The 27,413-nt window shown below is 38.4% G+C and overlaps 4 protein-coding genes across 4 annotated transcripts; 3 read left to right on the top strand and 1 right to left on the bottom strand.

Annotated features, from left to right (window-relative positions):
- The first annotated feature begins 1,028 nt into the window (after positions 1-1,028).
- Positions 1,029-3,937, top strand: LOC103932098 (endo-1,3;1,4-beta-D-glucanase). The gene is made up of 7 exons (XM_009341648.3): positions 1,029-1,211; positions 1,793-1,814; positions 2,271-2,391; positions 2,712-2,802; positions 2,966-3,055; positions 3,314-3,414; positions 3,494-3,937. The coding sequence occupies exons 1-7, from the start codon at positions 1,064-1,066 to the stop codon at positions 3,632-3,634; spliced, it is 714 nt and encodes a 237-aa protein (XP_009339923.2). The 5' UTR covers positions 1,029-1,063; the 3' UTR covers positions 3,635-3,937.
- Positions 3,938-11,278: 7,341 nt separating this feature from the next.
- LOC103932101 (mitogen-activated protein kinase 16) lies at positions 11,279-17,217 on the top strand. Its single transcript, XM_009341653.3, has 10 exons — positions 11,279-12,026; positions 12,864-13,272; positions 13,405-13,532; positions 13,651-13,710; positions 14,350-14,499; positions 14,619-14,774; positions 14,854-15,065; positions 15,849-15,950; positions 16,109-16,269; positions 16,488-17,217. The coding sequence occupies exons 1-10, from the start codon at positions 12,003-12,005 to the stop codon at positions 16,778-16,780; spliced, it is 1,695 nt and encodes a 564-aa protein (XP_009339928.1). The 5' UTR covers positions 11,279-12,002; the 3' UTR covers positions 16,781-17,217.
- A 982-nt stretch (positions 17,218-18,199) lies between these two features.
- Positions 18,200-22,347, bottom strand: LOC103932129 (BTB/POZ and MATH domain-containing protein 2-like). Its single transcript, XM_048584466.1, is given in 5 exon segments — positions 18,200-18,548; positions 19,284-19,563; positions 20,509-20,857; positions 21,535-21,910; positions 21,913-22,347. Coding segments are annotated over 5 exon segments (1,230 nt in total). The 5' UTR covers positions 21,956-22,347; the 3' UTR covers positions 18,200-18,366.
- A 1,805-nt stretch (positions 22,348-24,152) lies between these two features.
- Positions 24,153-27,393, top strand: LOC103932102 (guanylate kinase 2, chloroplastic/mitochondrial-like). The gene is given in 3 exon segments (XM_048584220.1): positions 24,153-24,561; positions 24,563-25,170; positions 26,176-27,393. Coding segments are annotated over 2 exon segments (888 nt in total). The 5' UTR covers positions 24,153-24,273; the 3' UTR covers positions 25,163-25,170; positions 26,176-27,393.
- The last annotated feature ends 20 nt before the right edge of the window (positions 27,394-27,413 follow it).

The following is a 27,413-nucleotide window of genomic DNA, read 5'->3' on the forward strand; positions in this document are numbered from 1 at the left end:
ATTCTTCAGGTGCCATAGACATGCTTGGATATTCTACCTTCTTAATGCCGCTATGTTTCTTCAATGTTTTGCGTTATGCATTTGGAACGACTGTTGGTTTTATGGAATTGGAGATAGCCGTGTGAAGATTTTCCTGAAAGTGGAACACGAGGTAAGACGTGATGATGAAGCAGCTTGTAAGGTTGCCGAGGAGGCTAATCAAGACTTGTTGGAGTGGTTCTTGAACCATGTTAAGTGAATGGTATTGGCATCACTGTGAAGCGTTTTATCGTCACTAAAAGACGAGATTAATTTGAACCTTATCACATCAACTACATTCTATTTACTATGAATCAGAAGAATGCCTGCACTTTTATAGTACCCATATTTGTATGTAAAATTTGTTGCTTAGAAGAGTAGAGGTTTAACAACAATGTGGTGCTTTTAGGTTGGCATTTTGTGAGTGGTATAAATCATGTTAATAGGTTTGATGAAGTTGATTAGTGCATTTTAAAAAAATTTCTTTTGTATTCTAAATCGAACGAAACTACAGATCAAACGGTTTTCTCTCTCTAATACGGTCATTTTTGGATAGTTGTATAGTGTGAGTAACTAATCGATATGCACAATACAGTCTTTTCTGAAGAGTTGTGGAGTGTATGTAACTAATCAACATGCACAACTGTAATTTACTTTGAAGTTTTGAACCATAACATACTTTCACAAATAACCAACGAGGTGTAAACGGTTTGGAGTGCCAGTCTTGGAATCTTGGACTGCGGCTAATAGTTATTCTCCTCAAACTTTTCGCATTAGGCCTACGTCATTCATCCCGTCACTTCAAAAGTAAACAATTCAGCAAACAACGTCCAAACTCATATATCGGAGCATTGACTTTCCAATTTGCCAACAAAATATCAAATTCTGACATATTTGCTGACCATTTCCAAACTTTCATATTTTTTTATTGGCCGGAGAATGATTTCCCCTCTATAAATATAGCCTCTGCTGTTCTAGCTCAATCAAACACTGGCAAAGAGTGGTTGTGTTTGTGAATTCGGAGGAAAAAAAAAAGAAAAGAATCATGGCAAGCTCTGAGTGCTGCTCAAACCCACCAGCCCTGAACCCGTCCAGCGGCTCCGGCCACGTCGAAAAGCTCGGCGGTTTCGATTCCTATGTCACTGGCTCCCCTGACTCCAAGCTTGCCGTTCTTCTCGTCCATGACGCTTTTGGTACCTTACCCACCACTCCAAAAGTCTTTCTTTTTTCTACTTGTTTCAAAAGCTTGCATTTTTTGTTCAGTTTGTGATTTGGGTTTGTGGGTTTGAGTGGTCTGTGTGTGTTTTTAGCTTAATGGGAACTGGTTTTTAGCTTGTGTAAATTTATGGGTGCAAGAATCTCCATATCGGAAAATTGACAAATTATAACTTATATCGAGTGGTTCTACTTCTAATTATATCGAGGTCTTGTAGTGGAAAGCTGGCCTGTATTTCTGAAATCTTTGACACTGTTGCATATGTTTGATTAATTGATGAAGCAATCAGATCTGGCATTTTCCTTTTCCTTTTGGCTTTGTGGGTGCTGTGCATATGTTTGATTAACTGAGCAACTACCCCATTTTCTGTTTTTTCTTTCTTCTGTTTTTGCATGATTGTTGTTCTTTCTTTTCCCGTTTGCTTCCAATTGGGAATTCGAATAGCATAATTGATTTTCGATCATTCAAACCATATGCCTCTCTCTCTATTGTACAGTTGCTTTCTGTGATGTTCTATCACCAAACCACTTGTTAATGTTACATGTTTTTGCCATGCAGGATATGAAGCTCCAAAGGCTAGGTACGACTGATTCCCACATCTGATAGATGAGTTCTCAGAAATCGATCGCTTTTCTTGGATTTTAAATAACACTTTCTGATTAAATTGATGACTTGGTGAACATTTTGAAATTATTTACTCAGAAGTACAATCCTTGAGGAAAAAATGGTTATGATTGGTCTATGTAAAGAGAATCACTAGTTTTGAAGAATAGTTCAGAATCAGGTTGTTTACCATATACCTGTCGAACTTCACACTTTTCTCTAATGCCCTCTCGTTACGCTTAAAAGTTCCACACCTGTATTTTTTGTGTCAACTCTTTACAATAACAATGCATAGTTGGTCCTTCTAGTTTCCTGACATCAGAATTTTTTTGTTTGAAGAAACAGTTGTGACATTTACCTGAATCACTATTAAGTTTGCAAGATTGCAAAGTGCCCTATACCCTTAAACTAATGCCACCCGTCTCTTGTAAAGGATGCTTGCAGACAAAATTGCAGCTGCTGGGTTCATTGTTGTGCTCCCGGACTTCTTCAATCGAGACCCTTTTAATGGGGACCTTGCCTCTCTACCGGTTTGGATAAAAGCTCATGCACCGGTTGGTTCTTTTTGTTTTGATGCAGATCTCTAAGTATTTTGTTTATCTGTAATTTAAGTACTCTCACAAGTATCTGTGTGTGATTCGTGAATTTTACGTACAACTTGGGGGACATTTTCATTTCAGCTTAGCATCCCAGTATTGTTGTTGTTTTGAGCTTCATATGGTCTTGAACTCTTGGATGTTTCCACCTATTGAGACTAGTGTGACAAAAAATACAAGGACCTTATATAGTGGTGTTTTAAAAGTTGATATGGACTTGTCGAGCGTACGAGTGCCGCTAAAACTGAGGTTATGAGCTCTTGTTTTCGTATCTACAGGACAAAACAATCGAAGATGCAAAACTGGTAATTGAAGCTTTAAAAAGTAAAGGTGTTTCTGCAGTTGGTGCTGTAGGCTTCTGTTGGGGCGGTGAGTTCATTTTCCTGCTCTCCGTTATGTATATCTATTTCCTTGTTTATTAGTACTATTCCAGTTTAACAATGTCTCGTAGGAGGAAGTGCTTATTTTCCTGCTCAGTTCATTATGGCATAGGTCGTTTCACATGACATTGAATTATTTGTGCTGTTTTTAGGCAAGGGTGTCGTTGAACTTGCGAAGCATGACTTTATCCAAGCCGCTGTTTTGTGTCATCCTTCATTTGTCACTCTGGATGATATCAAGGGTAAGATTTCTGTATTTACAGCCAAAATGTTTCTCCGCACCCACTTCTCTCTATTCCTACTAGCAAAATTTGAAAACGATAACAAACCTGTGTTGCGCGATGGCTGCACAAACCTGTGTTGCGCGATGGCTGCGCAACCCTGACCGCCACATCTGCTCATGGCTGCAAAAAGAAACAAAATGTGGTATTACAATTCTTTCAAAAAAGAACAAAAGTATTGTGTGTTGATTATTGATCTGTTCCCGGTATTACTTTCAGCGGTTAAGGTTCCGATTTCTGTACTTGGAGCTGAGATTGATCAGCTGACTCCACCCGAAGTCGTCAAACAATTTGAAGAGGTTTTAACTGCAAAACCTGAGGTAGGAATATCCTTCAATGATTTTGGTTGTGATCAATGCACATTCCTTGTAAGTGACTGTCTGCATAATGGAATCACAGATTAAAAGCCATGTGAAGATATTCCCGAAGCTCGTACATGGGTGGACGTTGAGGTACAACGATGAAGACGCGGCGGCTGTCAAGGCAGCTGAGGAGGCTCATCAAGACTTGTTGGGGTGGTTCTTGGAGCATATCAAGTGACGGGCACCATATATCACTGCTGAAGTGTTTTGTTGTCACTTAGGAAGACAGTTTGGAGTACCTTAAATTCTCTTATATGTTGTTTTTTATTTGGAAGCGGTGGATTGCCCCGGTGACTCGGGCATTCCTCTTTGACCCGCTACATCCAGTGTTCAAACCCTCCTCTCCTCTTAATGTAGATTATCGTTTGTACTCAATTGCTTTTTATCTATTTAATTTATCTGTAATGTTACTTGCTTGGAATAAAGAACAACAATTAAGGTACCTAAAGTTCAAATTTTAAATGTAGACTTCATCGTTTTATGCCTTGGGAAAGTCCCATTGTCCTTTGTGTAATCTTCTTGATGAGACTATTTCTAGCTTACTTTTGAGTTGCCATGTTAGCTGTCATGTTTGGAATAAAAAGGTAATACTAGTCACTTTTGAATCAGACATTGTCCTCCACATCACAGTTTTGATTTGTTTCAAGTGCCAAGGTTTAAATTGAAATTTTATTTCGATTCTATTTGCGGTGCGCGCGGATAGTTTTGTTTTGGTTGATCCAATACTATCGTATAACGGTTTTTATAGAATAATGGGGTACTGTATATCCACTGCCAAATGTGCTGCTGAATCAACATGGCTTACAAGCACATAGCTCCGAAAGAACCATTCGATCAACTCGATCATTCCATTTGATGACAACATAACTTCCACAAAGTGTGGTGCTGTTTGGACCCAAAATAACAGTTTTGGGTCGAGGATTATTATGGGCTCGGGCCTATTATGTAAGATGATGGGAATCTTAGAATATTCCCAGAGAAGGCCCAGCCCAGTAAGGTTCGGCCAAATCCTATCAGAAAACAATCTTATTTGGATAGGAGGTCTAACCGAATCCTGATATAACAAGGAGTCCTTGGATGCCTATTATGTTTGAATAAAGAAAGGTGCCGAGAATCAAGGGTTTGAATCTGAAGGATAATATGGTTGGATTTAGAGTCCTACATGAATTAAGACTAGCCGAAGCCCATTCGGATTTGATCAAGGAATTATAGTCCGAGTGGAACTCTACTTCGGCATGTGGGTATTACTACTATAAATAGAGAGGGGAGTGCATCATTCAAGGCCCATCTAAATCAACACACAAATATGCCATGCACAAATTCTCGCTCTATGCGAAATCTCTCAAACATCTTAAGATCTTTTCATTTTACCCTTTTTCTGCCAACATATCTTCAATTTGGATAAACAACACTGTGTTGGTAACTGGCAACATCTTCAGTTTGGATAAAAAACACTGCTTCAAGACCGACTGGTTATCTATCCAAGTCTCGGTCAGTAAGGATTTCCTGAGTCCTTGTTGGAAGATGTCATATTATTAGCCTTCTCGGCAAAGTAAAGTGTTACCAAGTTGCTTAATATTCGGAATACTGAAAGCTGAATTTGATATTTTATGATTGGATACTCATAAGTGTATGTCAGAATTCGACACATAGACGGCCGAACCGTATTTACAATCAAGACACACATTTCTTTCGAGTACTTGTGTCCCTACAGTCTGGTATTGATTCGGCACGCTTATATTCTCATGAATATAATTACAGTCGCCGAATCTGGTGCCGACGATTCATGAACTTTGTATAACTAGCAGCCTTGTCTTCAAGCTCTAAAACCTGAAAGCTAAGACGTGTTCCTTCCTCGATCACAGTCGCAAGATTCAGAAGCCATCAACGCACCCAACACCAAATCAACATTCATTCACTCCCCGACCGAGCTCGACCCATGAGTTGGCACGCCCTGCATTCAATCGAAAGATGTAGTTAACTTATTAGTAATTCGGCATGCGCACCACGTAGGCTAAGTAGTTTTTAGGGTCAACAGTTATTTACACCACTTGTTCATTCTTACGCATGTATTGTTCATTCTTCATTCATGGCTTTCATTCATTGGTCATCAGGAAAATGGATAATTTGATGAAATTTATGCATTTGAGAAAGAAATGTAGAACCTTGAAGGGAATCTTTTTTTAGAAGGAAGCAATATCTACACATAATATCTTTGAAACTTTGGAAATATTTTGGGCAATATCTAGAATTTCAGTAAAATTTCAATACTTCGGTCCCTTTTTCAATATAAGTGTCATTACTGACACAAAAAAAATGAACAATTGAAATTGAAAATAGAAGATTTAATAATTATGAAAATTATATCTAATAGTTAAAATACCCACAATACTAAATGCTACGTAACATCAAAACCACACCTCAAAGTATGACAAAAATCAGTTAAGAAGTTGTGACACAACAATGGTTTGGTATTAGAATGTTTAACCGAATTAAAATAAAATTTTCAAAGAAGTTTAATGGCTTCCAATCAAAATAGAAAAGGAAGTTTGGTGCTATTGGTCTAGAAATTTTGACAGATATCATCATTTTAAGTGTTACAAAATGAACTATATGTTATAGGCTTATTTAACTGAATTGTATTTAGAACAGAGAGGGAGGGGGCTGACAGTAATAGAGAGAAAATAAAGATGTAATTTCTGAGGTATGTGTTGTATTACCTCATTGTTCCTTTATTTATAGTAGTAAGGAAGGTGTAATCCTTACCTTAATAGGATTATAACTCTAATAGGAATTTAACTACTAAAGGGAATATACAAAGATACTCCTAGATACACTAGGATTTACACAATCATATTCCTAATCCAATAGGATTGCAGCACTCCCCTTTGAGTGTATAAAAACTCAACAAAACATCACATCATATCTTCAGCAGATAAGGTAGAACAGTTGATGAAGTTGTCGGCACAACGGGTGAATGCGAGTCAAAAATTTAAAAGAAAGTATGCATTGGTAGTAAAACTCAAAGAACTTGCTATAAAGCCTAAGGTAGGTGAAAACCCATAAATTAAGGAGAAAAGTGAGAAGAATGCATATTGTCTACAACAAACATCAAACAGAATGAAAGTAGTGAACTCAACGAAGTATAATCATCCCAGGATGGGTGCCTCATCAAAACCTCGTTATGTAGCGAAAATCTAGTAGGAAAAATGCTTCTAATCGTAGGAAAAAGAGTACATTAAGATCAAGTGAGTATGCTTCTGGATACTCCCCTGAGTTAGATATAACTTCCAAATAAGAGAACTACAAGCAATTCAACTCAGATAATTTACGTATACCGATTCCTTGGACAAGCTTCTGAAAAGTAGACTTGGGTAATGACTTGGTGAAAAGATCGGCCAGGTTGTCTAGGAACGGATTTGCTTGACTTCAATGTTCTGATGTTGTTGCTGGTGAGAATAAAATACCTTTGGCGCTATGTGCTTGGTGTTGTCTCCCTTGATGTATCCCTTATTTAACTGCTCGATACATGCTACTTTATCTTCAAAGATTGTTGTAGGAAGGTCAACAATGGAAGTAAGACCGCTAGTGCTTTGAGTATGTTCCATGACAACTCTCAACCAAAAGCACTCACGCAATGCTTCATGAAGGGCGAGAATCTCAACATGGTTCGAAAAAGTTGCAACTAGCGTTTTCTTGGTAAACCTTCAAGATATAGCGGTGTCTCCAACAATAAAGACATAGTCCGTTTGAGAATGTGCCATGTATGGGTCAGACAAATAACCAATATCTGCGTAACCAACGAGGCGAGAATAAACCCGAGGACCAAGGAAGGTGGCGGCTCTTCTCGAGGATTCATGGGTGTAAAACAAGCCCAAATCGGTCGTATCCTTAAGGTAGTGGAAAATGTCTTTAACACCAGTTCAGTGTCTGCGTGTAGGCGCATTGTTGTATCTAGCCAAAAGACTAACATCAAAGGAGATGTCGGGTTTAGTGCATTGAGCCAAGTATAATAAAGCACTAATTGCACCTAGGTATGGAACTTCAAGCTCCAAAATCTCTTCCTCATCCTCCTTGGGACGAAAAGGATCTCGTTTAGCATCTAGAGTTCGAACGACCATAGGAGTACTCGAAGGTTTCGCTTTATCCTCATTAAAACGTCGCAACACATTTTGGGTGTAGTTCGAATTGATGTACTAGGATTCCATCCGAACAATGCTCGATCTCTTGACCGAGACAATATCAAGTTTTCCAAAGATCTTTTGTCTCAAATTTCGATATCAAGTGAACGGCAATTTCCTCAAGCTTTGCAGGAGTTCCAATAAGGTTTATGTCATTGACATAAACTGCAACAATCGCAAATTCGGAATGTGACTTCTTTATGAACACGTATGAGCATAATTCACATAACCCTGACTTTTCAAATATTCAATCAGATGGTTATACCACATCTGCTCGGATTGTTTCAATCCATAGAGTGATTTCCTCGATCTAATCGATAGAGTGTTCCGTGGTATAAAACTATTTGAACCAGTCAATGGAAGTCTTTCTGGAACTTTCATGTAGATTTCTGTATCTAGATACCCATAAAGATAGACATTTACCACGTTCATAAGCTGCATATTTAGTTTTTCAGAAACTACTAAACTGATAAGGTAGCAGAACGTTATGACGTCCATTACGAGGGAATACGTCTCCTCGTAATCAATCCCAAGATGTTGAGAGAAGCCTTGCACTACGAGGCGTGCTTTGTATCATACTATTTCATTCTTCTCATTACGTTTCTTCACAAAAACCTACTTGTAACCCACAGGCTTCACATGTGATGGAGTAGGAGCTACAGGCCCAACCACCTTACGTTTCGTAAGCGAATCGAGTTTGACTTGGATTGCTTCTTTCTAGTTTGACCAATCCGTTCTACGTTGACGTTCATCAACAAAACATGGTTCAATGTCATCGTTAAGCCTGATGTCGGAAGCAACAGTATACGCGAATGCATCATCGACAATCATCTCATTCAGATTCTAAACCTTATCCAATACTATGTAATGGATCGAAATCTCTCGATTCTCGAAAAGCTGGTAGGTCTCATCTAAGACATCACCGTAATCTAGAATAACCTCATGTGTTGGAACAGATGAGTAAGCAATGGTCAGATTTAGACTAGGGTCACTAGTTTGTGTCGTTTTCCTCTTCCGAGATTGTGAATCTTTTGAACTAGGGGGTCTGCCATGCTTCAGGGAAGAGCATATGATTGGCTAGCCGCCAGTGTACCGTACCGCATAGGATGTGCAGCTGCCCTACTCTTGGGGATGGTTCAGCCTTCTAAGACAGTGATACGGCATACGTTAAGAGCGTCTATCCTTGCAGGTGCATTTGCTGCGGGTATATGTGATTTCATCACCTTTGCTAGATTAGTAAAAGTATTTGGCATGCTTTAAGCGATGTTGTGATGATCTGAAATACATCGCACTTCAGTTTCAGATTGAGGGGTGCAGATATCTAAATGAGACATAGTGGGAGTAATCCCCGATAATTTGCGGTGTTCTACACGAATGTTAGTGATCTTATCTCCCCCTAACGATGGGAAGATTGTCTCATCGAAGTGACAATTCGCAAAACGTGTGGTAAAGAGATCTTATGTCAAGGGCTCTAAGTAGCGAATAATGGATGGTGAATCATAATCGACATAGATTCTCATTTTTCTCTGAGGGCCCATTTTGGTATGCAGTGGCGGTGTTATTGGCACATAGACTGCGCACACAAACACACGTAAATGTGAGACGTTAGACTCGTATCCAGTGACCAACTGTAACAGCAAATGAGGTTGGGTAGTGGTAGGCCTCAAGCAAACCAACACATCTGTGTGCAGTATTGCATGGCCCCATGCAAATACCAGCAAGTTGGTTCACATAACCAAAGTCTGAGCTATCATTTGAAGGCGCTTTATAAAAGTTTTTGCCAGGCCATTTTGGGTGTGAACATGGGGTATGGGATGTTCAATTTCAATCCCAATAGACATGCAATAATCATCAAAAGTCTGTGACGTAAACTCTCCAGCATTATCCAGTCAAATTGACTTAATTGGATAATCAGGGTGGTGAGCCATGAACTTAATAATTTGTGCTAGAAGTTTTGCAAATGCAGTGTTATGTGTGGACAATAAGCAGACATGTGACCATCGCATCAATGCATCAACCAACACCATAAAGTATCTAAATGGTCTACATGTTGGTTGGATAGGTCCACAAATATCCCCAATATTCCAAAAAAAAAACTTAAGGGGGGTCGTGAATAATCTTTGTAAGTGAGGGTTGAATGTTCAACTTTTCCAGGGAGCATGCTTTGCAAAGCAGATGGCCGTAATAAGATTTCAAATGATGCCCATGTGATACTTTGAGGATACGGTGCATCATATCTCGTCTAGGGTGTCTCATTTGGTCATGCCAAAGCAAGAGAGTGATCTGGAACCTAGCCATAGGGCCGGCCACGTGATGGGTCTCAATGGTGCAAATGGTTGTTATGTACAACCTACTAGGGAAACGTTCCAGCTTCTCGTGAATATGCTTCTGGCCATATTCGTAAGCAGTGATACAAAGACATTCAAAAAGAGATCAAATTTTTAAACCAAATAATGTGTCACAAATAAAAAGTAAGCACATTAATCAACATTTAAGTAATAATCCAATCATTAATATCATCTTCAATTGATGTTTAAAATTTAATTTAGGAATTTATTCTCTTTAGCATTATCTATAAGATCCCACATCGCTCAGGAGTGATGATCATGTAAGCCTTATATGTATATTCTCATCTTTACCTAGCACGAGGCCTTTTGGGAGCTCACTGACTTCGGGTTCCGTAGGAACTCAAAAGTTAAGCGAGTTCACCTGAGAGCCTCATCTGAATTCTCAGAAACAAAACTGTGAGGATGTGATAGAGGCCCAAAACGAACAATATCGTATTACGGTAGAATCAAATCCGAAATATGATGGAAGCCCGGATCACGATGTGACATTATCCGTCGTAATGTGATTCCTTCTTATGTTCCGCTTTACCGGTTTCAATATATTACTATCTTTCTAAAAAATATATATTATTTTATGGCTTGGCTGTCGGCTCTCCAATGATGAAAAACAAAACTGAAAGATAAAGTACTTTTGTTTATTTTATGGCTACCAATTCATGATTATAAAAGATTATGCTTTGGAGCTCCCATGTGATGCACGCATGCACCTGGGCCGCCTGCCTGGGGTATGCAAATTAATGTTGGATTATTATTAGTACAATAATTACCTCTTAATTTATATTACCAAAATAACAGGCAAAACTTAATTCGAGTTCCTACTTAGGGTAAGGTGTTATTATTCACGCACTAATTTTTAACTCTCACATATCTTTCTCAATTTTCGACCGTTGAATCGAATTAATTGAAAAAGATCAATAGATAAAAATTAATAAAAGTATACAGAAAATTAAAAAAAGTGTGATTTCATGATTTCCTCGTTCTGAGCAAGTAAACATGCCATCAATCAATTCTCAATTCTCATACCTCTTTTAGATGATCTGCTAGTAATTCATGATTCTTGGATCAATGTCATCTTAAGTTGAAGGCAAATTCTCAATTCTCATACCTCTTTTAGATGATCTGCTATTTATCTTAGTAAAGCAAAAAATTAAATAAAAGCCCAAACTGAATGGCAAAAAGGTCTTTTCACCTAAATATAATTATTTTGCAAATCCCTCTCTAAAATTATTATTTTATCAGGAAAGCAAAATAATGCAAAATAATGGCCATCTTTAAACAATGTGCTGTTTTCTCATTTTAGTAATATTTTACTGTTCTTCTCTGTTTTTCTCTGTCCCTCTCTCTCTCTTCGCTCCAAAAAGCTGCGACTTGGAGTACGCCGTTCTGCGATTCTCTCTCTCTCTCTCTCTCTCTCCTCGCTTTCTGTTCGAGATCCAAAAGCACCTCCGCTCAGAAATCTCCAGCCCAATCTTCAGATATCTGCCACTTCTTCGACTACCAATTTCTGTTGAATCCGAAGGCACTTCTACCATGCTTTTTTAAAACCCATTACTTTCTTCTCCAAAAGCATCCACCTTTATTTTTATATTTTCCTTAGAAAACTTTAGAGATTACCGCCTTCTTTAGATCCTCCAAATTTAGTTATTTCCGCTCGATTGCTTTGCACAAGTCACACTCCAACTCTGTGATCTGTAAAACCTTCGTTTCCAACTAAATTAGACACTTCCGCTATCTATTTTAGCTGTCTTATTTTGGACTAAAGCTCTTTGCTTTGTTCTTGCAACCTCCGAATTCGAATTGGATTTGGATTTTAATCGGTATTGTGTTGGGTTTTTTGCTTTGATCATCAGTTGGTTATATTTGGGAGATTTGGTCATCTGGGTATTTTGATTTTAGGGGGATTTGGGTTTTCTTTTTGCTGTTTTTTGTGATCTGGGTCTGGGTTTTTTCAACTCAAGGTGTTAGATGCACCTGTTGGATTGTTGCTTAGAAACCCTTTGGATGCTTTGTTGTTAAGATGCAGCCGGATCAAAGAAAAAAGGTATATTCAATCACTTCTGATGTATTCCTGCAAAAATGCAAAACGTTTCTGATGTCCTTCCGATGTTTGCAATCATATGTTGATATTAGTAGTTATAGTTGATTTTATTCGAAGATTTGGTCTTGCATTTGTTAACTATTTCATGATAATTGGAATCAAAACTTTCTTGCTGGTGCAGATTTTAGCGTATTATTTCCTGCTGTATTATGGTGGTGTTCCGATATATGGACTGTACAGTGTTCCTGTTCATGTTTCATTTCTGTGCCATATGCTTTTGTGCATTTGGTTGTATGGGTAAATGCCCACTTATAATTTGTCTTATGAAGCTGTTATTGCTTAGTTTCGTTTTGTATCATAAAACATTTTATGGTTTGTTCATGGGGTAAAGGTTAGTCAAGCTGAAATACAATACATTACATAAATTTCTTGTATTCTTAACCAGGAATCTAAGTTTTCTTTAACTAAAGAATAGTCAGTGTCATTTACAAATCTCATGTTATTGTTCTTTACATTTTCTAGCCGTTTACCTACTTGATCATGATAAGTACTTGTAATCTTCAGTCAAGATGTAGAGGGAAACATTTTAAGAAAATAACTAGTGGGTGTTCAGCCTGATTTGGTGATGTTCGTACTGTGACTAACAAGGGTAGAGATTGACTTGTTTCATATTCTTCTACTTAAATTTGCAAAATACGAATTATTTGATTTTTGGGTCTCTTTTAGGCATCCTTGTATTGTGACCAACTGTTTCCACCCAATGTTGTGAATCATTTTGATTGCATAATGACTTGTCTTATGGTATTGTGTTGATGAAATGGTATGTTTGTGGCCATGCAGTCGTCTGCAGATGTGGACTTCTTCACAGAATATGGTGAGGGTAGTAGGTATAAAATAGAGGAAGTAATTGGTAAAGGAAGCTATGGCGTTGTTTGCTCTGCATATGATACACATACTGGAGAAAAGGTTGCAATAAAGAAAATAAATGACATCTTTGAACATGTATCGGATGCCACCCGCATTCTTCGTGAGATTAAACTTCTTAGGCTCCTACGCCATCCAGACATTGTGGAGATCAAGCACATCTTGTTGCCACCATCCAGAAGGGAATTCAAGGACATTTATGTTGTCTTTGAACTCATGGAATCTGATTTGCACCAGGTTATTAAAGCAAATGACGATTTGACACCAGAACATTATCAGTTCTTTCTTTATCAGCTTCTTCGAGGCATGAAGTACATACACACAGGTAGTTTTATACTTTGACCTTGTTTGCAGTACATCTATAATATTTAGCACTACTGTAGATTCTTTTTACCTCAAACTCAAATTAGATCATGACAATACATGTTCTTATTTTCTTTATATATTGGTTTTGTAGCAAATGTCTTTCACCGAGATCTAAAACCCAAAAATATCTTAGCAAATGCTGACTGCAAACTCAAGATCTGTGACTTTGGTCTTGCAAGAGTAGCTTTCAATGATACTCCTACCGCTATATTCTGGACAGTAAGTCTTTCTTTAATAACTTGGGAGCTTTGATTTCCACATGATATCAGATTTGCACGTTTTCTGAAAATGTAAGTTGTTCAGGTCTCATCTCTAACTTCATTTCTTATACATGCAGGACTATGTTGCCACAAGATGGTACAGGGCCCCTGAATTGTGTGGATCATTTTTCTCAAAGGTAAAAGAATCATTACCCCTTTCATTATTTTGGATGCTGTTGGATCTTTTTGTCTGGTACTGTAGTTGTAGCTTCGTGTGCTAAAATGATTCTTTAAAAAGTTTCCAACTGAATTTTATTGTGTTATTGCACCATTACATGTAATGCTTCCTCACCTCTTCTTTTCTCCAATTTACTTCACATTTTTACAGTAAACATTAGCCTGTGGAGATCTCACAATATGTCCCTTTCTCCTTAACTTATTTTCAGTATGGTTAGAACAATTTATTTAATCTGTTGTTAACCCTTTTGCTAACAAAGGCATTGCATTAGAAACAATGCTGCATCTGTAACCCTTTCTATATTTGGTGCTGTTTGACAGATATTTAATAATTTTATACAACACAATACAATACAAAACAATATTAGAATGAGCCATACCTTCGCTATCTTCTAAATCTTAATTTGCTTGGCCTTCCATTGATTACCTTACCTCTACTTCCTGTAATAGCATTGAACAGTAACCATTGCAAGTAATGTCATGCAGTCACCCAGTGATAGCCATCTCAGTCCGCTGCGATAGATGTGTTTCTTTTACTTTTCTGCTTTATTTTCCAGGTGTGATATTCAGTCCATTGATACTCTTGTTTCTATTTTCAGTATACACCTGCAATAGATATATGGAGCATAGGGTGCATTTTCGCAGAGCTCTTAACTGGGAAGCCTCTATTTCCTGGCAAAAATGTTGTTCATCAATTGGATCTGATGACTGATCTATTGGGAACACCATCTGCTGACGCAATTGCCAGGGTCAGTTTACTGGAATATATTTATTTACAATATTAACAAATTCTGACTATATGTTGTTGTGTACATTTCATTGTCTGAACTACTCTTATCTGAGTCTAATTCTAAATTTTATCAAACAGGTACGCAATGAGAAGGCGCGCAGATACTTGAGCAGTATGCGAAAGAAGAAGCAAATTCCTTTCTCCCAGAAGTTCCCTAATGCAGACCCACTTGCACTTCGTTTATTAGAAAGAATGTTGGCATTTGAACCGAAGGATAGACCTACTGCTGAAGAGGTAAATGTTCATACAAATTCTTCATTTTTTTACCATTTAAATTATCCTGCTAATGAAGATATTCTTCTGCTTCGTTTAGGCCCTTGCTGATCCCTATTTTAAGGGTTTGGCAAAGGTGGAGAGAGAACCTTCTGCTCAACCAGTTACCAAGATGGAATTTGAATTTGAGAGGCGAAGGATAACCAAGGAAGATGTAAGAGAGCTCATTTACCGTGAGACTCTCGAGTACCATCCAAAGATGTTGAAGGAGTACTTAGAAGGATCTGAGCCAACTGGCTTCATGTATCCAAGGTATTCTCATCCGAAATTTTAAAATATCAACCTAGTTTAAAACATCCTAACTCATACATTTCTCTTACAAGAGTCTTTATATTTGTAGTCATGTATATGTTCATCGTCTGGTTAACATCTGTGTTTCTCATAACATAAAATGTCTGGCCAACATTGTGGGTATTTTAATAGAACTGTTACTCTGAGTTGTGAAAAGTTGAAGCACCTCGAATTAAAACCCTTAGTGCTCTTCCCAGCGAAGTAGATGATATCTCTTGTGTTTATGCAATGAGGATCTAAACAAACTTTAACACTGTTCCAGGTTTCCATAAGAATAATGTATGTGTTATCACTTCTAAAGGTATAAACAAAGAAAGCTAAAATCCGCAACTTGAAGCCTATTTAGTTAATGAGTTTCCCACTGTAGTGAAGTGAACTGTCAGTCTCAGGAACCATCACTGTTTGCTCTGGAAGCAGGGTGTATGTAAGGTACAGGAGTCGGTATACAAGTAAGATAGATATGTACGTCGTACAATCTTGAAAAAAGCAAGAAATATGGCATTATAATGTTAGTAGACACAATATTAACAGATTTTAGGTTGATTTCATGTAATCAAGTATTTGATTGGGTTGCTAAACCTTGAATATCAAATTTGGTGGGAGAATACCATGCAAACCACCGGGACAGTATGCAAACTACCAGGAGAGCATGCAAACCAAGTTTCCTCTGATTTGCAAGCTTTATTGCTCTTCAAAGGAGAAGGCTTTATCTTAATTTTTAATTTACTTACTTTTTCAACACAGTGCTGTTGACCATTTCAAGAAACAATTTACTTATCTTGAGGAGCACTACGGAAATGGCACAACAGCTGTTGCGCCTGAAAGAACACATGCATCACTGCCCAGGTATCCCTTGTACCATCTGTTTTCTAAGCATCACCTGTAAATTTTATAAGCATTCTTGTCTAATTGCTCACAATCTGAATTCGAAATCTGGGGATTGACTGAAATTTGTGCTAATCTGATTTCAAAATCTGGGTATTGACTAAAATTTGTGCTTGCAGGGCATGTGTTTCATATTCAGATAACCCAGTACAGCATTCAACAGATGTCACAGATGACCTCTCAAGATGCTGCATCAAAGAAGTTGAGAAGCCACAGACAGACAGGAGCAGTGGGATCCCTACGACAAGGCACCCAATTCAAGTTCCTCATACCATCCAAGGTGCAGACATGATTACAATAAATTACAAATTGTTGTTGTTAGGGTGTCTGCTTTTTCACACTCCAAATGCACTTGCAATATTTCTCTTGTTCCCACTATTCCTACTCTTGCGTTTTAAAATTTGAGTTATATTTTTATCTATTTAAACTGCTGTCACTTTGCTTTTTTGGTTTTTTTTTTTTTTTTTTTTTTACTTACAATGCTGCTTTTTGATGCAGGAGCTGCAAGGCCTGGGAAAGTTGTGGGCTCAGTATTACGCTTTAATAATTGCGGGGCAGCAGCTGCAGCAGAGGCTCTTGAGCAGCGAAGGGTGATGAGGAATCCAGCTGCTCCAACTCAATATCCTGCTGCAAGTGCAGCTTCATATCCTAGAAGAAATATGCCCTGTAAAAATGAGAGGGGAGATTGTGAAGGCGTTGAAGGTTCCAACCGGCTGCAGCCAAAGCCTCCTCAGTACATACCAAGGAAAGTTGCTGCTGCTCAGGGTGGATCTGGTAGCCAATGGTACTGATTCCATGGCAGGTTTATATGGTGGAATCCGCTAACCGTAACAGATGTTAGATGGAGCAGTTATCCACCGCATACTAACCGGGATCGATCCATCACTAATTGAAACTTCATCGATTTAAGTAGTTTGAATGCCAGTTCCGGATAGTGCCACATCTGCGCGAGAAAGATTGAGGCCTTTCAATCTCCACTGGAGGAAGAATGCTAAGTGATGCGTTGACGTACCCGATTCGTTCCATCGCTCAGTAACTAGGGTAATTTTTCGTTTCATCCTTTATGGCGTAACATCAGTGTTTGTATATTCACCTTGTATTATTTTCTACTTGAAATAATGGTCTCTCTAACGCTCCTTTCCTTGATCATGTTTGGACATCTATGGCGATAACTGATTTGGTTTTGTGCTACTTTACTGGCAAATTTAAACGTGTTTTGCTTTGTTAATTGGGTTGAGTGCTTCAGTTTCTCATGCATGCGCCAATGCACCCAAGTCCGCCACAAAAAATGGAGTGTGAAAATCATTTTCCTTTCGTTATCAGTGTTGAACCATTGTGAAGGTGTTGAAGACCATAAATAAATGCAAGTTAAAAAAACCTGATCCTCACGATGAACTGTTTCATTTTGTCCATTGTGATTCAGTTTATGCTAAGGGCTCGTCTGGTGTCTAAGACTCGATAATAATTGAACTGTTGGATAATTACTCATTCGTAAAACATATCCCATCCGATCCTCCCAAATTTATTCCAGTCCTATTCTAAGAGTAAATTAGAGTAATGGTCCTATAATTTTAATCAAATTGGTACAATGGTCCCTCAACTAAAAATTCAATACTATTGGCCCCTCGGTTCATTAAAATGTGTAGTTATGGTCCTTTTGGTCAACTCCGTCAAAATTGTGTCAAAATAAGTTATGTGAGAAGGACCATTGCTACAATTATGTTAAAGTTGAGGAATAATTGCTCAAATTGGGTTAAAGTTAAGAACCGATTTCTCCAGTTGAAGTAAAGTTGAGAGACCATTGATACAATTTTTCGTATTTGATTTTCCGTGTTTGACCTTTGATTTAACCTCACGTGAATGATATGTAACTCACGTGAATGACGTGTTTGCCCTTTGATCAATTGTACTCTGTCAAATTCTTGGAGTCGGAACGATCTTAGAAAACCTCACTTGTACCCAAATTTCTTCAACTTTGATCTCCTCTAGCAAAACATAATATTGATCTCCATTTTCTAATCTCTAAGTGATGAATCCTCACACAATAGAATCAATATGTCAAATATATTGTATCAAAGTTGGAAGAAAATGAGTACAAGTGATACATATATATATATATATATATAATCAAGCGTCCTGTCCTGTCTATACGAGTAAAGATGCTGCGATCTTTCATTATCTATAAAATATTAAAAACGACAACTCCAATCTGGACCAAGAAAAAATGCACACACATTATAGCCAGCCATCAACAGAGGTTTACAAACTACATCGCAAACAAATCCTTGGCAACACGAGATATTACAATCAAACAAGAAAAAACAGATGAACCAAACTCTCGTTTTTGTTTTATTATTCTAATGGCTTATTTTCCAAATCAATACAACCTTGCCTTAACCCGCCTTCCGTTCCCATCAGTGCCGTCTGATAAGTTCCCTTTCCCGTACCCAGAAGTAACAAAAGAATGCTCACCAATACTTGCAACGTAACGCAGTAGCTCAGTGATGACAGAAGGGCAGCTTTCCCTCAAGTACTTGAATCCATCAGTTTCAATCACAGCTGAAAACAATTTACCACCTTTCTTGTCAATATAAAGTTATTCAACGGACAGCAACACATACATTCAATCCGCATTAAACCATGAGTTAATTAAAGAGTAAATGAAAAGAAAAACATATGCTCGAGAAGTTCTCATTTTCCAACCAACAAGTGAAGCATCTTTAATTCCAAACCAAACCCAAAACACACCAAAATGGAAGTCCCCTCCACAACCACAAGTCTTTTAAAGCGACTCATTGAACACCAATAACTGATTCTATATTTAAAATGAAAGAAAGGTAACTTTAGGTTTGTTTATTGAAAATCTACTCAAGAACCTGGTTTGCTCGAGTGTTATTCAATGGCCCACAAAAGAATTAAATATTTTTTAAATTACAAAGACAAGCTTTTTTACAGATAAAAAAGGAGATAGAACAGAAAGAAGTTCATCAAAACCAGATTACACTCCTCAAAAAAGGAGATAGAACAGGAAAGAAGTTCATAAAAACAGATTACACCCCTCGAAGACCCTCAAGAAAATTACTGCAAGCCAAAACTTCCCCACTCCCACCAGATTTGACTCTTTTCTGATCTCATCTCCACATCATTCATATTTGAACTGAAGAAAAAGACATTGAAGAACCAAGGAACAGTGGTAGACCAACAATGGACGATTTTTCTATTTTAAAAAAATAGCTCTAGAAATATTAACACAGTAAGAACATATCGGTTAAAAAAAAAAAGAAAGAAGTATACCTCTTAAATTTTCAGGCACTGCAATAAATTTGAGGCATACAGCTCTAAGTTGTTCACATTGGTGTTGCTCTGCCAAGGCTAACGTTGTTGCAACATTATTTATGGCAACATTTTCGCAAAGTTTAGCCTCACACATCAGCTTGAGCCTCTCGAGGGCATAGCGATCAGCTGCTGCCAGCAGATGTTGGGCCATCATTGTAGACACCCAATTTGAATTTAGCGGCCCAACAAGCTCTTGCATGTCTGGTAGAGAATCCCAGTAGATGAAGTGGAGTAATGCCTGCAGACATCCAAAACAAGAAATCAATCAAGCTCATATGTTCCCTTTACTTGAATAACAGAAATCAATCAAACTATTAGCAACCGTTTTCTGGGAATAAAAGATGTATTGAAGAGGGAACAGGGTATTGTCAATGCTAATGCTAAATATGCAGTAAAAGAGCAAAGACAGAAGCAACACAAAGAAATACTTCGTAAATACGTTTCCATTAAATATTTGAATAATTTAAAACATGCATTTCATAGTTGAGTAATGCAATAATGCAAAAACAAAACACCTGGCTGCCACTAGCCAAAATCAGATACACACTTGAAGGTTGCATTACTTGAATTATTTATCCTTCAGCAAATAAAAACTTACATTTATAGTCCAAAAGAAAAGCTGTAATATAGGTACCATATAATCAGCCAAAACGGGACCTAATTCTCCTGAACATATTGAAGCCTGCACTCTAAAGCTAATAAACAAAAATGACATCCCCTTTATCATATGATTGTCATTTGAACATGAAGAAGAGAGAGTATTTAGCCCTAAGCCTACTCACCAATCCATATATAAACAATAAAGTAAAGTCGTAAAAAAACTAGCATGAGCAGCTTTACGAAATTGGTGATAAAGACAGAAAAATTCATGTGTATGATCTCCAAATTCGTGCTTCCTATAGAAATGTCCTACTTCATACCACAACATGAACACTTCATTCAGGAAAATCAAACTTCTGTTAAATTTTGAAATATTTTCTCCGCCATATGCGTCAAAAACAAAAATCAGTGCATCTTACACACCCCATTGATGTTAACAGTTTACACCTCTTAATGCTTCTTTCTAGGGAAGCAAAACACGCAGGGGCACGGGCTCGTGCACACACGCAGACACACACACACACACAGACAAACCCACATAGAGAGAGAGAGAGAGAGAGAGAGAGAGAGAGAGAGAGAGAACCTTAAATACGGGAGCTTCAATGTCTTCAACTATTATGGAATCAGTGTTCTTATCTTTTAATGGACCAAAAAGTTGTGCCTTGAAGACACGCGAGCGTGCTGCTAGCACCACTTTGTGGGCAGCAAATACTTCTTCGTCAACTTTGAAACTTACATCAGTCAACTTTCCACTTTCTAAAAGCTTACCAAAATGTTGGCCAATATTGGAAGGTGGTTCTGCTATATTGTACGTTTTAGGTCCTTCTGTATTCGTCTTAACAACACCAACACGACATTTTATTATAAGACAATCATCTTTAAGGTAGTCTGATGCCTCTAAAAGACTTCTTTTGTAAAAGCGTTTATAACCCCTACAACATCCAAAAGTTGAACCTACTCAGTTATGTTTTTCATCCAAAACAGTACAGGCAACAATTTATGTTGTATATATTGTAATGACAAGGCAAAGAACAGCTTATTTATTTGCGGAAATCCAGGCCCAAACAATTATGTTGTTTTTCAATGCTCACTAACAATGCTGATGGCAGCTTTGCCAAAACATTAAGGAGTTACCGAGTTGTCAGGCATGGTTAGAGACATATAATAGAAGATAATACCATTTTTTTTATTTTACTTTCATTACATTTAGAGTAGTGCTATCCACACACCCATTTTTTACTTCTCACACACCCCAGGATCCAATAAATTGAAGAATATCAATGGCCAAAATTAACAAGGGTGAGTCAGAGGTAAAAATGGGTGTGTGAATAACACTATCTTACATTTAAACATTTCACACACACGGTATTTTATCTCCGAATTGCATTCAAGGAGCTTTAAGTTTGTGGTCAAAGTCGAAGTAAAATGATTAAACTTCAAAGCAACAACATTTCATATCAAAGACACACCTATCATCATAAGTTTAACCAATTCCATGAAAAGTTTCACACTTTTATACACACAATATGCAATCAGAATCCAATACACACATATAAACATACAACTTATACAAAATTATACATCAAAACAGTAATTTCAGAATACATACCACATGCTTCCCCGGTATTTAAGCGTATAAGGACCGCCATCAAGCATCCTCAGAAAATGGCTATGCACCTTGTGCCGCTGCCTCTCGCTCTGATCCAAAAGCGTCAATTCGAACAGAGCCCTGACATCGGTGCCCTCGCTCGCCAGAGCTATGAACACCGACACGTACCCGGCATTGTCCTCGACGCTCTTGCCATCCGGGTAGAAATATATAGCCCATGTATAACCACCGACCACAAACGAATCGGAGGCGACGTATTTGCCGATTCCCATGCCCTTGGCGAGCGAGTACCCACTGATCTTAAACTCGTGGCACCCATTTACGGTCTCCGTGCACGACGTCGAGCACGTGACCAGCGGAGCCGCCGCCGCGGGGATGAGCTGGGCTTTAATGCTTCATTTGGGACCCTGATTCTGTCCATCAACAATTACTGGCTGGTGGCGCGGAAAGGACCGATTTTGATGTTCTGGGGCTTCTCGGGGTGGGAATTGTGAAGAGGGTTGGATTGAATTGGCCCGTTGGATTGGATTTAGAATTAGGGTTTTGATCGAGGATTGGAGTGTTAACTTGGGGGAATTGGGGGGTTTTGGGGTTGAATTTGGTGGTCCAGAGAATTTGAAGGGTTGGAGGGAGAGAAATGAATTGGCGGGAGGCGGTGATGGCGGTGGTGGTGATGTGGATTCGTGATGGATTGGCGGTGGATGGTGGTGAGAATAATGTTTGATTCTGATCGTGTGGGGTAAAGGTTTTTGTATGGTTGAAATGAGGTAGGAGTTTATAGGAAACAGGACGACGCCTGCCAAAAACATATGTCACACATTGATTAAGTAATTAAATGTGAATATTTTGTATTTCGGAAGAGATTTCTTCTAAGGAAAAATACGAGAGAGAGAGAGAGAGAGGAGTGGACATAGATCGAGTTGGATTTATTTTTGGTAAATTTGGATTTGAATTTTTTTTCATACGAGTTTGAGTCAATTTAGGTTTATGTTTTTTTATTTTTTATTAGTAGAATCAATTCATTTGAATTTGTTTGATACGACCTAATTCTTATAAATCAAATAGATACATTTTCAATAATATGTTGTATAATAAAACAACAATTTTCCGTTAGGAAATAATTACATCTATAAAGTCAATACCAACAAATGTTCTAAAGGAAGAAGTTTGATTGTTATTTTACTTTGATATATATGGAATTATCGATCATGGGCTTCATCCTAGACTATTAATAAAATGACAAGTTCTAAGACAATCTTTAAACGGTTTGGACCAGATTTGCTTGCACATAAGAAATATGGACTCGGTTTTACACAAGCCGAGTCCAGCTCATATCGTTTGGAAAATTAAAAGTAAGAACCAGTTGATTTTATATCAGGTCAGATTATACACTTTGGATCCACGAGTTACAAGACCCGTATGCCACTTGATGCAGCGGTTCATGGTTGGATTCCTCCTTCAATGATATAACAATGCAGTCAAGCATCAACTGCCATATCATGTGGTCTACAAAATATGGTCCAAGACTTCAAGTGGATAATCTCTTTAGCATCACTCTCATTTCTATAGTGATTTAATCAAAGAACCCAACAATCAACTGCCACATAATGTGGTTTATAAAATATGATTTAAATAGATAGCCTCTCTAGCATCACATTTTTTAAAGTACTAGGTATTCAAGAGGTGCTCCACATTTCATAATACAAGTGGAGGAAAAATGTTATACTTTTATGAATCTCTCTACTTCTTTTATGACACGTGAAGTACTGCTTGAATACCAAAAAACATTTGACACTCATTTTCTTACTATGGAATACTTTTTTAATTTTGAAGGAAGAATGTTGCAATTTGATCGTGTGTGTTGAATTTGGAATTGTTCTTTCCCCGGAGAGCAATTAGCTAGGGTTGTTGTTTCATGCTATATATCTAGTTGATAGGCCGGTCTGCGTCTAGGACAACCCTTGCACCACCCTCGCATCACCGGCATTAATTAGTAGCTCTTACCGACTGATCGCCTTCAAGCAATGGTTGGTTTTGGGGTCCTTCAGTCTTCGTCTCAGCTTCGTCTCAACAACACCAACACGACATATATTAAAAGGCAATCGTCTTTAAGGTTGTCTGATGCCTCTAAAAGACTTCTTTAAGGTAGTAGTCTGCAACATTCAAAAGTTGAACCTACTCAGTTATGTCTTTCACCCTCGACAATGTCGAAATCCAGGCCCAACGATTACGTTGTTTTGCATTGCTCACTAACAATGCTAATCACAGCTTTGCAAAACATCAAGTACTATTTACACACTGCAAACAATGGCCAAAACTTGGAAAATGCTTTCCTTCATGCATTAAATGCTACGAACTGAATTGTTTTGGATTATTGTTTTTATTGTGGTCCAATTCCAAGTCAGCTATCTGCTCATACCTCTGGGGGGATTTTAGAACATTTCCAACGGAATTTTACACTTGTTTTATGGATTAGCCGTACTATATGTACACATTCAAGCGCTCAATCAGTCACTTGTTGATTGTAAAAATCTTTTCACAATTAGAAAAAACGAATAATGAAATGTTTAGTTTTAGTGGCATTAAGCAATTAACCCACGCCCGAGGACCGAGTTTCGAACATTCCCCCCACCATCATTTTTGCCTCCATTTAGAGAAAATTAAGATTACCAGAGAGCTTAATTTATCCGATAACCACAGAGCTTCGAACACTCCCACATTCTCTCTCTCTCCCTCTCAATGTTTCGCAGATTCCTCGCCACCTCACTCTCTCGCTCCTCCCCTCCTCCCCTCCTCCACCTCCGCCCCAAAATCCTCCAAACCCCCAACTCCCTCCTCCGCCCCTACCCGAAACCCACCCCCTCACAGTCACTTCCCCCCAACACCCGATCCTTATCCTCCCATATGGGCGACGCCCGCCGACCCGGTTCGGTTCCCATTCCCGACATCGAAAGAGCCGACCGCTCCGAGCTCCTCCGCGCTCTGGAGGCCTCTCTGGGCTCGGCCTTCAGCTCCGAGCCGCTCTGGTCCCAGCCCCAGACCCCTAATCATCGTCATCAGTGGCCCCAGCGGCGTCGGGAAGGACGCCGTCATAAAAAAGCTCAAGGATTCCAACGAGAACTTGCATTTCGTGGTGACGGCGACGACCCGCCCAACGCGGCCCGGCGAAGTTCACGGCAAAGATTACTACTTTGTGAGTAAAGAGGAGTTTTTGACAATGGTGGAAAGGAACGAGCTTCTGGAGTACGCGTTGGTGTACGGGGACTACAAGGGGATCCCCAAACAGCAGATTAGGGAGGAATTGGGGAAAGGGTACGACATCGTTTTGAGGGTCGACATCCAGGGTGCTCAAACACTGAGGAAGATTCTTGGGAATTCGGCCGTTTTCATATTTTTTATGGCAGAGAGTGAGGCCAAGCTTGTGGAGAGGCTGATTGATCGAAAAACCGAGACAACGGAGTCGCTTCTTGTGAGGGTTGCCATGGCTAGGGAGGAGGTGAAGCATGTTAAGAATTTCGATTATGTTGTGGTGAATGCGGAGGGGAGGTTGGACAATGCGGTTAAGTTGGTGGAGTCCATTATCGATGCGGAGAAAGCTAAGGTGCAGCAGAAGAGGTCTGTGATATAGCTGTGGAGGTAAATGTGGTAGCGGATCGAATTTGTGTTTTTCGAGTTTAATTTTAGTTATAAATTGTTCAATTTGAATGGATTAGTTTCGCATGTGGAACAATGAACGCAATAATCCAAGTTCTAATTGTTTTGTAGGAAGTTGTTTAGTTTGTGGCAATTGGAATGTGAAGTTTAGAACTTAGGAAAATCGACTGCTTTAAGTAGTTGCAGTTCATAGAATCACAATGTGTTACATCATTTTTTGCAGTCATTGTGTCTTTTAAATGCGATATATTAAAACAATTGTTCAACAAATCGGAACCAAGCTATTATGTTTATCGAAGTTCTCTTTATTAATCATGTATCCGCACTAGTGATCCTTAATCGTACAGTGTTAGATATGGTCGGACTTGATGCACTAAGTAATGAAAGGTACTTTGATTACGAAATATTCAGGTTCGTTGGAGATGTTTATGGCATGAAGTTTTAGTAAAATGAGTTTGTTACAAGATAAGCATTAAGATGTGACATTCGTTTTTTTGCTATACAACTCTTTGATAACTAATGTGCTCCATACTGAACCAAAATGCTTCACTTCGCACTGGCTTTGCTGGTTTAAGATACATTTGTAACAACTGACTCATCTGTTAGCCAACGTTTACAGAAGTCCTATCTTTGTATATTAGCTGGCATTTAAGCAGGTGAATTGGAGAAGTCAACCTGTATTAGCTTGGCATGTTTAGAGTGAAATCTGGTTTCGATCTCCTTGCTATCAGATATCATTCATGGCCGTCTAAAGGTCAAATCATGTGTGCTTAACCTGCCTATTCCCCATGTTTTGCTCAACTGGTTCAAAGAGTTTATCTGGTTTTGTTTGTCAATTTTGTGTTTTGCAATATATAGACGGCTATATTTCATGATGATGTTAAAGTGGTTAAGTTCATAATTCAACCCTACCCCGTTGTCATCTCTTTGTTTGTCTTAAATTTTATTGATTAAGCGCTGACGTTTGCTACATGTGACTTCCTCTAGCCATCCTATAGCTTAACAAGCTTCCAGGTACAATTAAGTTTTTTCTACTTTGAGCTGGAATTTGGCTAAGAGAGGGACCTGAAGTGCCTAGTACTGCTTGTTTTTGCTGCATTCTGTTTGTTGTGAAAGGCCAGAGAACGTTGTCATATCAGTTGGTACATTAAAAGGTATATGCTGCTATCTGTTTTTTACGTATGTTAGCGACTGGTACTACTATTCTAGATGATAACAGTGGAAAGACATGGAAATGGTAATCTAGTTGCTTTTGTAGCCGGCCTCTTGTTTGAGTTTTCTGAAAGTCCCCACGTTCTAGAGATTTCGTGGAACACCAAAAGAAGAAGAATTATTTGTCTATGACTATCTAGGTGTATTCGGTACTTGCGCTACAAAAGCTTTGAATGGTGATGAAATTTTTCGTCTCTAATAACATATGTATCTCATTCTGAATTGAAGATTCAATTTTACGTGTTGAGTTGATATCGTTGATAGTTTCGAACTTTCGATGCAGCCCCTCGGGAAGATTGGTCATGACCGAGCTCCCTAGCACAGCCAGATTAGGTAGAAGAATTTGATCAAGTTGTCTAAAGTATGTCTTCCTCCCTAGCACAGCCAAATTATCTTACTCAAGCATCTGCCCTCCTAAACCTACTACCACCAACATTTGAACACACCTAATCCACAGGGACTCATTCAACGCCCAGCACCTTAAACTTGAAATCTACCCAAAACAGCAGACTTATTCAATACCCAATTCTTAAATGTTGCTTCCACCACTCATTCCACTATTACGGAAAGATTACCTAAAACTTAGATGCAATTGTGGCGGTATCCCGAAACAATCAAATACTTGATTGGTTTGAAATACAATTACAATGGCGTCCGGTTGCAGGTAAGTTCTTCTCGATATTTTGTTTTTCTCATTGATCATACAACATTCTTTTTTTCCTTCTCTCTGCTATGAGTTATTTTCTATTAAATGTGCTAAATTGTTTCAGGCTTGCAGGATTGATTGCAGGTTTGCATTGTTTAAAGACCCAGCAGAAACAAGAATGTTCTGATGTTGATAACATAAAAAATAAAAGTCAACCAGTATAAGTTTAAAGTTTTATATAAAACACTTGAAAGTTCGAGAAATCTGTATATAAAATCCCAATTTCGAAGCGGTAATTTTCATGAGTATCTAAAACACTAGTAACGTAATGTATTATTTTACATGTATATGGTATGAGAGGGCGACA

The sequence above is a fragment of a genome, unplaced genomic scaffold (assembly GCF_019419815.1).
Source record: "Pyrus x bretschneideri cultivar Hongxiangsu unplaced genomic scaffold, Pyrus_bretschneideri_v1 Contig21, whole genome shotgun sequence".
NCBI classification, from domain to species: domain Eukaryota; kingdom Viridiplantae; phylum Streptophyta; class Magnoliopsida; order Rosales; family Rosaceae; genus Pyrus; species Pyrus x bretschneideri.